Below are 13551 nucleotides of genomic sequence, written 5' to 3'. Positions count from 1 at the left end.
GTGAACCAGGGTTAGGGGCACCTTATGTGTGAAGGTCACTGACACAGGAGATGAGAAAGTATTCATAGCATTAATAATCTTTTTTTCTCTTTTCTTCTAAATAGGAGTCAGAACCCTAGAAAGCCTATCTGAAGTATGGACAAGCACATCTCCTGGATGAATGACCCTGTTCTTCAGCACACAACAGCTTCCCTAATGGATCACTGTGATAGAGCAAACATGCATCATTAGTAGTAGTCTGCTTGCCATGAGATGGTGCTCCTCAATAATGTGGAGTTAATAACACGTATATGAACCAGGATTAAGGCCAGGCTACTCATCTTCCTTTTAAAAATACTCATTGTTGATGTTTCACTTTTGTCTTTGGATTGCTTTCGCAACTGGCACTGATACCCTAACAGACACGTATGTCTGAGAATAAGGAGTGGAGGTGTAGAGCTTCTATCATTCATGGATATACTTATGTAGTCAGATTCCTTATCTTTTTAATTCTTTCAACTACTGTAGTTGAAGTTAGCTCATCATGATAGTTAAAGTGCTGGTGGTTATTAGAATGTTTGTGCTGGCTATGATCCAGAAGGTAAAAATTGTCAGTCTTAAGATCTCAGTCTAAGCTGATAACTGCCGTATTTTTGCTCTACATGTATTTATTGTGATGTTTATGCTAGATCATGTTTATTGTAAGAGACATGGGCTGCTAACCTTGTTCGTGAAAACCTGATTTGTCTAATGATGCACATTGCAGCTGACTGTTTAAAAACAGTTGTTATCATGGAGGAGGTGCCAAAATAAAATATTTTGGCATGGTTCCTGTTCCAAATGCAGGTGAAATGTGCAGGAAAACACTTGATGGAAAATACTGGGTAGTTCAGAAGAAGAGGTCTCATAGCTAATGATAATATTAAGTTATCTCTTAACTGAGAAAGACTCAACACCCAAAGTTGGAGCTCTATAGTTGGACTGTCTTAAAATGAATTTTTGCCAAAACCTTGAGTTTAACTTCAATAACACCCACCTTCAAGCTCCACCATTAGCCACTTGAGAGTCAGGGGGATACGTTGAGAGCCAGGGCTCAGTCACATGGATGGTTAAACACTCTGCCATGGTCCAAGCACACACCTAACTCTCCCAGCTGTTGTCCTGGTTATATCCCCCGGTGTGGAAATGTGGAGGTGCCTCAAGGACAGTGAGAAAGCTGAGTGTGTGCTTTGCTGGATGAGGCCACAAGGGTCAGCTCAGCTGAGGAACAGGAGCCAAGTAAAGGAACTGGAGATTGTTCCAGTGGGACTGCATTGATGCACATAGCAGAACTTAGGCCCGTGACTTGCCAATAACCATGACAAAATGCATTCTAGGCAGAAGTCAAATTGCATTATGCATTTTGAATCAAGTCTGGCTAGGAAAATAACAGCTATGCTGTAATGTAGCTTTTACTCAAGTGATTTCATAATGACAGGGTAGTGCCATTCCAAGAAATGTCCTTATGTCTTTGGGTAAATGAAAGACAACCGTTATGTGGGTAAGTTTCTTTGCAATCACAGCATCACTCAGACTGTGTGGCTTGAAGGAAGCCAAACTTGTAGAAAGTGTCAGAAAGCAACACTGCAACAAATCACATGTTCTGTTAAAATCAGTATCCGAGACACGTTAGTTGGAATGGACAACTGGAGGTCATCTGGTCCAGCACTGTCAAAATCAGGGCTAACGGCAACACTAGCTTGGATCAGATATGGGTTTGTCTAGCAGAGTGTTAAAAATATCCAAAGATGAAGATCTTATAACCCTCTAGGTAACCTGTGCCAGTCCTGCAGTACTCTCCTAGTGAAAACTTTTAATGTCCAGCCTCAACTCCTAGGCTGTAATTTGTGGCTGCTGCCTTTGCTATGTTTTCTGGTGCTGACAGGAAGAGATTGGCACCATCCTTTTTGTAACTGCCCTCAAGATAGTTGTAGGCTACCATTAGATCACCTCTTAGCCACCTTCTTACCAGACTCTTCACAGGCTGTGTGCTTTAGGCCCCTGGCTGCTTTGCTTTGGTGGAGGGCAACTCTTCCCAGTTTGTTCACATTCGTCTTGAACTGGGAGAAGGTCCCAAAACAATATTTTGGATGTGGCCTCACTGGTGCTGAGTAGAGGAGATAAGAACTTTACTCCGCCTGCAGGCCACACTTTTCCTGAAGTAGGGCATTGCATGCTTTCCCCTATTTACAGTGAGTACGTTGCAGGCTTATGATCAACCTGGCATTCACTAAAATCCCCAGGTCCCTTCAGCAGGGGTATTACTCTTGTCAGTCAGTTCCCAGCCCACACGGATGCTTTGCCACCCCCAAGGACAGAACTTATCCTTATCACACTTCATGAGGTTTCTGTTAGCCCAGTTCTCAAGGTTATTGAGATGCCACTGGACTGAAGCTCTGCCAGCTGTTACCAACCACTGAAGCAGGTTCAGGTGTCGTTCACAGATTTGCTGAGGGTGCACATGAGGTCATCATTCAAGTCCCCCCTGAAGATGCTGAACAATAGGGGAACTGTAGCCTCTCAGATTTTGGACAATGGCTTACAACTACAGAGGTATGACATGAACAATATTCATGACTACCAGTTGCTGGAGTAAAGAACAGGTAACCTTCCTGTTCATGTTGTTTCAGCTACAAACTGCTTACAGCTGTGTGGCTTTTCCCTCTAGTACAAAGGCAAGAAAGCTTTAGAAAAGGAGATGTTAAAGGACTCCATCCATAAATCAGTTTCTCTTTGGATCCTCTGGTGCCTCCTCAGCTCAAGTTAAAGGGCTAGATGGAGCAAGAGCACACACAGATTTCAAGTCTATGGTTGTATTTAGTCATCGAAATCTTAGCTACAGCACCTTCTCTAGAGGAATCCTGAATGGGAGTTGATAACATGCATGTACATATATGTATGTGCATTTTTAAAAATTATGCGGTCTGTGGTAAGTTATTGTGACATTCTTGTCTCCAATCCCGTATTTCCATGAGACTTGAACCTCACTATAGGAAGGGAATGTGACATAAGGTGGAGCTGTACATTGTTAACTTCACCAAGTTCAATATAACTATTCCTAAAAAAAATTAAACAAAAATATTTAACTTTGCAAATGAATACAGATATAAATTTACATAATTACACAGTCGATGATTACAGAGAAGCCATCCTGGATTTATCATGTACTTGATATGTTGTAAACTTTGAGAACTGCCTGAAGTTCCAGTTCCAAAAAACTTACCTAAGTGTGTAAGTTTATACACATGAGTAATCCTGGGCGAAATCGCAAGCTTACTGATGTGAAAGGCAAAACCACACTGATTTCTCCAGGGATGAAATTAGTTTCACAAAACTCCTCTTGAATTTTGATAATTGTAGAATAGAAGTCTCCCGTTCAGTGGAGAGCTAGTCCTGTTAGAGCTGTTAGGTAAACCTAGCTTATTTCAGAGCACACATGTGGGCATAATCAGTTGTATGGAGGACAACACTAGCTCCAAAGATATCCTGCTTGCTTGCATGGATTGGCACTGTAAGTCCCTTAGAATACGTGCTTTTGAATTATAACTGGCTAGTTAAAAAAAAAAAAAGTATATATTTTGCTTGAATGTGAATTTGGTCTGTTGTCGACAGCCTTATTTTTGTAATGAAAGCAAGTAGAGTTCTAGTTTGTTACACAAGATGATCTGGAATTTTTTAAACCAGTTTTGTAATAATGAAATGTAACTATCAGGTAACTGAAAAGGTCTGTGGAAGATAGAGCCATTTATTGAAAGAAATAACAAATTCTTAATTCTGTTTAAAATGCTTGCATATAAAGGTATGCTTGAGAACCAAATGATCCCAATTTTTAGCTAATACTTGTAACTACCCCACTTTTTAAAAGGGAGAGCAGTGTGAATTAAACTGTAAATCTTTGTACCTAGCTAAAGTTGCTGTGTGGGCTGACGTGCACATGCACATTCACTGTATCAGTGGCTTTGATAGAGGTGGTTTTGTTTGTGCCACACACTACTGGATAGTGCCTTGCCAGAAAGAGGTCTGTTTCTGTAGGGTCTTCCTAGAGGCACTTAAACTTTGAACTGAGAAAGGGGTAGTTTCTATACTCCTATTTTTTTAATAATGCAGTAAATGGATTTTGAGGCCTGAGTCAAAAGACACATGGTTTGTAAGGGTGAAACAGTTTTTGATGAGTCTTTTGAACTCTTGATTTTTCTTAGTGTGGCTTTCTCTTTTTTTTCTTTTTCTTTCTGTTGACTGTCTAGAATCAAATCTTCCAAGGGAAGTAGACCTGGAGTAAAGCCCCTAAATCCATGTTTGCACTTTAAAATAACTATCTGATTCAAGTGTTGAGCAGCCCGAGTGCTATCGCTGAAATGAAGAGGAGCTACCAAGCTCTCAGTGGATTTCTTGGTTGTCCCTCCCTGCCCTGTCCCCCCATCAGGCCATTTATTTAGGGAGTCCAGTTCTGGGAATACCACGATTCAGAAGCAGGACCCTGAGATTTTAGGCAGTGCCTTGTGGCACCACAGAGGAGTGGAAGAGTGGGGTCACCACCAGGAAAGTGCCAAATCCCCTTAGTCTTCAGTGACTTGTCCACTGATTTCACTAGATCTTGGCGCGAGCGGTGGGAGGAGGAGGGATCCCCGCGTATTCGCCCGGCACAGAGAGCGGGAGTGGAAGACTCGGTGCAGAACGGCCCACGGCTTGCTGGCGGCAGCAAGTTCTCACAGGAGCCCTTGGCCGGCCGTGCCGTGTGTGAAACCACACAGCACCGCTCTCCACGGGACTCCAGCTGCGTCATGGCCTGTCCTTCACTCTCTTGCTCCCTAAGGAATTTGGGAGGGGAAACGGAGAACAGCTTCTTGAGAGCAGTCCTTCAGCCAGGGCAGATCCGGCTTACTCCCTTCATCCTATTTATCCCTTCCTCATGTGCTTCGTCCTGTCCTGCGTAGACCTACCTGCGTGCAAAGCTTCCACTCCCGGCCATTTGTGACATCCCTGTGAGGTCGCAAGCGCAGAGCTGGTGTTCACCATCACGGCATCAGTGTCTCGTAACTCGGTGGGGGACGGAGCACGTTGCATCCTAGGCCGTGTACACGTTATGTATTAAAACCGTGTTCGTCTAATAAAAAATGTAATTCAAAAAAGACGTTTGGAATGTGCGGTACGTGCCAAAGGAAACAGTGAAAAAATCCGAGTCTTTATTCTTGCTGCAGCTCCCTCTGGTGACAGCCTGGTGCTTTGGCAGATGAAAGCACTGCAGAGCTCTTCGCCTGGGATGGGTGAGCCTGATGCTGTAAGATGCTAAGTGGCTTTGATCCCTGGTGGCTCAGTGGGAATTGCAATGTGCAGAATACCTGCTGGGTTAGGGTCTAGGTCCTCCCCAGGTAAATAGTAGTAAAGAAAAAAAAAAAAAGGGATGATTTATTGCCTTCTGGTTTTGCGCTTGAGTTGGTTGATAAATACTGTGGAAAAAAAGGATGCATCCTCTGGGGTGGCTTGGGCAGTGAGGCCAGGGAGTTTTCATGTGCTGAAGTTTTGCTCCTAGGGCTAAAATCTTCAGGAGTGCTCCTTTTTCTTGACTGAAAGGAATGTGAGTTCCTGTTTTGCCTATCCACTTTGCCAATCTGTATTTAAATATGTTTTACACAGTTAAGTGACTGACCAAAGGTACAGGTTTGCAACATTGCAGTCTTCCCTTGATTCTCAGTCTAGTATATAATTTTTAATAGCTTACTGCTCCTGTCTGAAACTTGCCCATTGTCTCCCGTGTGGACACTGCTATGAAAACTCTACCCATTTGTGGCTTCTTCTTGTTGTGGTGTGACCCCAGCCAGCAACTAAGCACCACGCAGCCACTCACTCACTTCCCGCCCCTGCCGCGCAGTGGGATGGGGGAGACAATCAGGAAAAAAAGTAAAACTCGTGGGTTCAGATGAGGAGTTTAATAGGACAGAAAGGAAGAAAATAATAATGATAATAATAATAAAATGACAATAATAATAACAAAAGAATTGGAATATACAAAAAAGTGATGCACAATGCAATTGCTCACCACTCGCTGACTGATGCCCAGTTAGTTCCCGAGCAGCGATCCACCCCCCCCAAGGCCAACTCCCCCCAGTTTATATACTGGGCATGACGTCACATGGTATGGAATACCCCGTTGGCCAGTTTGGGTCAGGTGCCCTGGCTGTGCCCCCTCCCAACTCCTTGTGCCCCTCCAGCCTTCTTGCTGGCTGGGCATGAGAAGCTGAAAAATCCTTGACTTGGTATAAACACGACTTGGCAACAACTGAAAACATCAGTGTGTTATCAGCATTCTTCTCATGCTGAACCCAAACCACAGCACTGTACCAGCTACTAGGAAGAAAATTAACTCTGTCCCAGCCGAAACCAGGACAGTTCTGTACCCTGGAGCGAGGTTCTGTGCCACCTGGTCTAAGACAGGACGGGTAAAAGAGATACGGGTGGGGAAGGCAGGCCTGAAATGCCTGAAATGAGATCCTCAGCTGGTGTAGGATCAGTAGCACCTCTCTGAAGTGAGCGGAGCTGTAGCAGCTCAGCTGTTGTGTCACGGTGGGTAGGAGCAGCCAGATTTTGCTGCAGGGGTGGGTGGAAACTTCTTGATTTCCAGAGAGGAAGATGAAGAGATGTTCCGTATCAATTTGCTCGTGTAGCATCACTGCCTGCGCTCCGCATGTAAACCCGTGGCACAGCTGTTCCTCCTACGCGGCTGCCAGAGAATACAGTGAGGGCAGTCAGCGGGCAGAGGTTGCACGGTGCGGGATGCTTTGCCTCTAGCTGTCATCCTCCCATGCATCCCAGCTCTGCGTGGGCTCCCTGTGCCGGGGGAACATCAGTGGGCAAAAGTGCTTGAAAGTCATTGCTGTGTTTGCACGCATGCGTGCATGTGTCAGTCTGTCTGCATCTCCTCATTCCTATCCCGGAATGCAGCTGGTCTGGCCTGTGAGAAGGTTCTCCTGGACTGGCTCATTTGCTTTTTAGGTGCCAGAAGGACATCCCTTGTTCATTCCGTAAACCTCAACGGAGCTGTTGCTGGAGGTGCCGTCACGTTCTCATCTGAAGTAACTTCCCTCAGGCTGCATGGTGTGGCACAGGCAAGTGTGGTTCTAGGAGCAAGTCCTCCACACATGGGTCACTTTAAAGGTGACCATTGCACGTAATTCAGTCCCCTGATGAATTTGGGAAACATTAGAAAATGACAGGATTAAGGAACTAGCACCCTAAAGAAAAGGTCAGCTGCAGCCTTGAAAAAATGTGTTTAGAAAGCAAGAAAGAAATTGTTAGATTCTGACATGGAAAAAGGGGGTTCAGAAGCAGAGTCCTTGAGAAATGTGTGCCAATCTCTAGCTGCTCGGTTGCCCCATCCAGTTTAGCTGTCCACAGTACATACAGCTACGTTCGGGAGAGGAACCTCACTCTCCAGGGAAAGCACACGCTTCCGACCATGACTCATTTCATTCCAGGGCAATATTCAGAAGTCAAATGATTCGTGTCTTAAAAATAATGCCACCTGTCCCCTCTAGAGGAGCTCAGGTGCAAAGCCAACGCAGGTAGGCACAGTAGAAGAAAATCCTTCCTTCATGTCTGGGGAAGCAGGCAGACCCTGAACACCCCATCCCTCTCCCTGCACCCCAGGATGGCCCTATATGGGGGTCCCCCTCTAAGGGAAAGAGCCCTTACGTGCTGCTACTGCCGTCCTCAGAAGAGACCTGACATCACGCAGCAGCCCTGCATGTGCCTGGGAATGCTTCCTGCTCCCTGCTGCTTGAGAGAGAAGGTATTTTTCACATAACGGGAATAAACAGCACGCTGGTTTGGTGCCTCTCAGGTCCCAAAGATTATACGCCTCTTCCAGGTCCAGGTGCTATCTCCCTTAACTGTGCCGCCCACCAAACTGCACTTACCTTTTCTTTGCACCTCTTTGGAAATGAAGAGCAATTCCACTGAAATCGATGAACATCAAGATGTGTAAAACAAAAGATGAGCCTACAGGTCTCTGCATTACAGCACCTTTCATAAATAAACTCAGCAGGGTGAGTTATTCTGCTGGGAACCAAAAGAAAAAAAATCAGTAGCTTGTTTTTTTGCCTCGTTTCTTTGGGCGAGGCGCTGCGAGGATCAGCAAGATTTTGCAAACGCCTCACTGTGAAGTGCCAGAGCTGCGAGCGTAGCAGGACTCCCAGCCCCGGCTGCCAAACAAAAGCCGTGACTGCTTTTCCCTCAGCCTCCCAAAGGGACCGGGCCACTGCCAGCTGCACCTACGTGCGAGGGATTCGTTTCACCGATGTGTGACCGAAGGAGTGAGAAGCAGATTGGCGCTGGCAGGGAGAGAAACCCGCAGAGGGCGATCAGGTGTCCCTGGGCAAGAACACGGGGCTGTAGCGGCTGAGATTTGCTGAAGATAACAGCTCGGGTCTGTCCCAGCTCGCTTCTCCAGCCACTGCTAGCCCGTCCCTCCTCTTCTTTAAATACTTCCAGCTCACACCTTCCCGGTAGGAAAAGGGTAGCTATCAGATTTGATGCCTTTGCATGCATTTCCTGGATAATTTCAGCCAATTTTCTTTCTTCCCTGCCAATTCTCTTCCGCAGGGCAATGCTGCAAGGACGGCACGCACGGTGCTGGAGATGGCGTGGGTGCAGCCGCCCCAGGGCTCCCGGTCTCGCAGCAGGTAAACAGTGGTCTGTCCTTCTCCCTCCTTGTGCAAAATCCGTCCCGTGGAGCCTGCAGCCAGGGTTGAAACCGCACTAACAGCTCTTTCCGTCTTCTTTTTACTTAGCTTCTCTTAATTTCATGGTTTTATAGCCTTAATGGGGGGAGGAGGGAAGAATGTAGGTGTGAAGAGGCAGAGATGGGTGATGTACTGACCAGCCTTTCCTATGTGAGAACTAAGAAAGCTGAATCGCTCTTAAGCATGATACGAGCAGCATGCTAACGTGTTCAAATACATAACTTTTATCATTTAATTATACATTGTCTAATTAAAGCTGTGTCTGGACAGGAGTCCAGTCCTTTCTGCTTCAGCTTCCTTTGCCGACATACCCGTATTGTCCTCTTTTACCTATTGCCTAATGACCGTCTCTGAACGGCCCTTGCAGAGCCCTTTGGTGACGTCACCTGTCTGCAGCGGTGACATGGCCATATGTCATCTCCAAAAGACAGGAAAGCTGCTTGCTGAGCTGGCTGTAGCCCCCCGAGCACTGCCCCTGGCCGGCACCGTGACCCACGGCGGCCGGGCATCCCGCCGCCGTCCTGCCGTGCTGCACCCCGTAACGGCTGATAATGACTTTAACCTCCGACCCCCGAGCTAATGGTCTTCCTACTCCGAGACTTTTGTAATCGTTGGCACCGCTGGTGTTATTTTCCTTCAACGCATTTTCTTCTCTGGGTTTTCATAGCTTTAAATTCTTCTGTTTCTCTTCCTGGTTTTGTTGGATATGCTTTTTTCTTTTAGATGTCTTTTGTGAGTGGCATAAATTTGAGTTTGAGCCATGAGAGGGCTTTTAGGTCAGGACAGCTATACAGCGTTGCTGTGAAATACGCTCTTGAGTCATTAAGGTAAATTGCTGTAGCATCAGTACTGCTCCAGCCGGGCTGTGATACTTAAGCCCTAAGTGGCCATTTCATGTCCCTTGGAGCACTCTCGCTCTGAGCAAAGTGTGGGTATCCATCAAACCCGCTTACACCTACAGAAACCTACAGAGGTGACGGCATTTCAGTGCAACAGAATTCATGGTCTGCATTAAATAGTCAACCTAGAGGAGATCTCTCGGGTTACAGACCCAAATCCTCTGCCCTTTCTGTTGTCACAGAGGCTGTCTCATAAAACTACCCAACTCCAGCTAAAAGCACCAAACTGGGTCTGGGTTGATATTTTTTCCTGTGTTTTTTTGGCTCTGCTACGCCGGTTGGAAAATTGTCTCAAAATCCTGCTTCTCTTGCGCCAAAAAATAAACCTTCTTCCAAATCCCGGCTGAAGTTTATTTATGACTAGCTTATCTCCATCATCCTTGTTGTCCTTTCATTTAAAAAAGTCTCCCACACAGGAATTACCTGTCGTATGTACTTACGTAGGGGTTTTCTCTACTGCCTTAGCTACGCTTTTGTCAGGTGGAAGAGGCAGCTGAGCCGGCACAGAGTCCGGGACAACTGAGATCCCTGGGATGAGGAGGTGTCCCCTATACAATAGCATGGAGTAACTCCATGAAGCAAGATCAGAATGAGCTCTTTAATTACTTCAGCTAGCAGAATTTGTAATTTAGAGGTGTAACGAAGACAGAGATGATCCTGATGCTTTCAGGATCTTGGCAGCAGTCTTGCCATTTAACAGTTTCTCATTTTAGCCCTGACTGAGCTATTGCTCCAATTTAGCATATTTCCTGGGCATACTGTGCGGGCAGATGAAAGAACTGTGTTTCCTAAATACATGAATTAAACATTCTCTTGACAGACTTTAACCTTTCATTAATTCAAAGGTGTCAGAAAAATCAATAGCCTGGGATATGCTCCTTGAACTTACACCAGCTGCAGGAATGAAATACAGATCTTGGAAAGACCATGAGTAGCCAGCCATCTTTTAAAAATTTATTTCAGTTTAATATATAGACATAAATATTAAAAAAAGTTGGTAAAGGTAGGTCCAAATTCCCCACTAATTTGAACAAGGACCATGACTCTCCATGGCAGACAGCAGTTACCCCGGCATAAGAACCTGTACGTGAGGGGCCTGAGACCTGTTGCGGTCATGGCTTTATTTATGTGTGCTGCAGTGAGTGGGATAAGGGCAATGGCCGCTTTTCCCCGAGCATGTACACAATCTGTCTCCTGCCTTTCAGCAGCCAAATGCTGCCTGCTGTTGCTGCACGGGGCTCAGGCTCTCCCCATTCCCTCTCTTCTGCCGGTTCTTGCCGCTGCCTCCCCTTCACCTCCTGGCGCGGTCCTGCTGCCTGACTTTCCTGCATGTCAAGCCAAAATCACCGTGTTTGCCCCCAAAATCACTCTTGTGGTGTTTGCTCCAGCCTGCTCCCTGCACGCATCCCTCAGCAGGCTCCCACAACTGACTTCTTCCCCCTTGTCGTACCGTCCTAGCTGGGCTTCCAGCACATTTATCAGTATATTTTCCAGTCTTCTCTCCTCGCTTTACTCTTTGTCGTGTCTTCAAACCCAACCTCCATGCCGGTGGCCTCTTCCCTTTGCCACCCGCCCCAACTTCACATCAGTCTCCTTGCCTTGCGTCACCAGCTGAGAGGTTATGAAGACGCGTGAGGTATTTTGGGATATTTGATAAGGGGAAATGTAACAAACATCTTGATTATCTTCTTTCCAGGGTAATAAATTGCCATTACAAAGCACCACCCGTCAGAAAACACCTCTCACTGTGTTAGCCGAAAGCCCACGGAGCAGATGCATCACTGCCCCAAGGGGTGCTATGGAGTTTGTGCTCTCCAAACCCCAGTGGGACGGATGCTCTTATGGTTAATAATAATAAGAAAAAACAGTGTTGCGTATGTCCTAAACCCACTGAGAATAAAACCTGAAATGGTGACTACTTCAGCAGTTTTTCCCAGTTGAAGACTGGGGAGAGTTTTGATCACTGTAACTTTACAGGATCTTCTTTACCATTAAGACCTGCTCGGCATCCTCTCAGGGTTATGTATGACCGAAAGTTTAAATTAATCTGTTTTCAGGGATGGTGACGGTTGAAACTAGAAATACATTTCAGGTTTTCTTAGCTTCCTCTATCCCACCTAACCGTGCATCCCAATACCTGTTTCTTAGCGATGTCTTCAACCGATCAGAAACAACAGTCCTTATAAAAGATCCTCTTACAGAGACTTAACACTGTAGGGGATCAATAAAGGCAGACTAAATGATGATTGCACCTTCCCGAAGACCATTTGGACATCCTGCAGGAATAAAAAGAGGAGGGGATGAGAAGAGAGTGACATTAGAGAACGAGGGTCTGTAGTGAATATGGTTTTCACATTGTGCTAACTGAAGATCTTCATGTTAGAGATGTTTAGAAAAATGTTGTCCGCTTCCCTTGTAGAATAAAATGATGGAAAACAAGGCCACACAATAAAGAAATGAATTATTTTTCACATTCTCTTTAGAAGATAGAAACCTGAAGAGAGTAGGTACATTGACCATTTTTTGTGCACTTTCACCCACCTTATTTTTCACTGAGAAAGGCTTTGATGGAAAATTCTTTTACCTGCAGCTCCATTAATAATAAGTTCACCCTCATATAAATTAGCATAGCAAGTTGTTGAATAGTCTTTTGTTTCTCCTGCACCTCCGTATCTGTCCGTTGTTGAAGTTCCTCCTGTAACACCATCAGCACACGCTGGCATGGCGTTCCCCATCCTGATCAGGGGGATGCAGCAATCCTCCTCCCCTCACCTTTGAGGAGAGCATACTGGCTTTGGGAAATCACCCCCGTGGTAGCTTGGTGACCTGGGTGGCCTGGTCCTACCAACAGCAAGAAACCGTATTACAAAAGACTGGTAACCACAGGAAAATTGGAGCCTGGCCTTTTCAAAAAATTAGGTCACGGATTTGCATCTCAGCTTGGTTTGGAGGACCGTCTCCTTTGGTGCTGCCACAAAGGGTCAGTTCGGTACGGCAGAGAGAATGAAGCCAGGGAAGGGGAATGAGGGAAGAGTCTGGCCCAGCCGTGACGGGGTGTGGGTGGGAGTGGGGATGTGTTGTCTGTCACTGACATCTAGAGGACAGCACAGTGTGTATGTTGTGAAGCATTATAAAGTAACCAAACCTGAGGAGTCTTCCTTTGCCCTGGCACGGCTCACGGGCACAGCAGCCCTCGCAGCTGAAACTCGCTGGCTTTCCAAACTGGTGCTTGGGCTGTCTTTAAGCATTTTATCCAGTCCGGACACTGACATTGCGGTTTTTGTTGTTGGTGAGCCACCAGCAGTGCTATCTTCTGTGGGGCCCTTCTCGCCTTCCTCTCCCCAGCAAACACACAAAATTTGAGACTGACCAAACCAACTCACGGCGACGGACGTCGCCTAACGGGGAACGCACAGGCAGCTGCCATCACCCACCATGACCGTGAATCCCATGGGCTTTACTCAACCAGGGATCGAAGGGAAGCCAGGCTTTGGGAGACCCCCTGTGGCTCCAACGCCGGGGTCCGTGGGCACCTTCCCGGCACCCTGCGCCCAGCGTGGCATCGGCAGGAGGCTGCGGGATGCTGCTGGGAGCTGCATGGTGCAAGACCTGCTGCTGCAAGGTGGTTCTGCTGCCTCGCGGTGCTGGGGCTGGGAGGCTGGGTTGGGTCCCTCCCGGCTGGAGGAGCGGCCGGGAGCATTAGGAGATCCTGTTGTCATCCATTTGTAAGAGTATGTTGTTCAAGCCCCTCTTAATGCGAGGTAAGACAGCTTTTTAAAGCAAAGAAAATAAGTAGGGAGGCTCCTGGGAAATTAGTTTTAATTTGAGAGACAGATTTTCACAGTAGGTTCCTCTTCCTGGCACAGCTAGAGGATGAAGATGGAAGTTATAATAGA

General features: G+C 46.5%; 1 protein-coding gene and 1 long non-coding RNA gene across 2 annotated transcripts in view; both read left to right on the top strand.

Moving 5' to 3' along the window:
- SH3BGRL2 (SH3 domain binding glutamate rich protein like 2) overlaps positions 1-5149 on the top strand; it is a 49699-nt gene extending 44550 nt beyond the window's left edge. The window contains exon 4 of the mRNA XM_052781656.1: positions 105-5149. Within this exon, the coding sequence (XP_052637616.1) occupies positions 105-119 (15 nt within the window). The 3' untranslated portion in view covers positions 120-5149. The remainder of the gene's footprint in view (positions 1-104) is intronic.
- A 2471-nt stretch (positions 5150-7620) lies between these two features.
- LOC128139382 (uncharacterized) lies at positions 7621-9028 on the top strand. Its single transcript, XR_008234355.1, has 2 exons — positions 7621-8519; positions 8617-9028. It is a non-coding gene; the product is annotated as an uncharacterized LOC128139382 (long non-coding RNA).
- Positions 9029-13551: the final 4523 nt, after the last annotated feature.

This window comes from Harpia harpyja, chromosome 3, assembly GCF_026419915.1.
Source record: "Harpia harpyja isolate bHarHar1 chromosome 3, bHarHar1 primary haplotype, whole genome shotgun sequence".
Taxonomy (NCBI): Eukaryota; Metazoa; Chordata; class Aves; order Accipitriformes; family Accipitridae; genus Harpia; species Harpia harpyja.
Note: the sequence above shows the minus strand (reverse complement) of the source record. Positions and strands in the feature narration are given on the sequence as shown.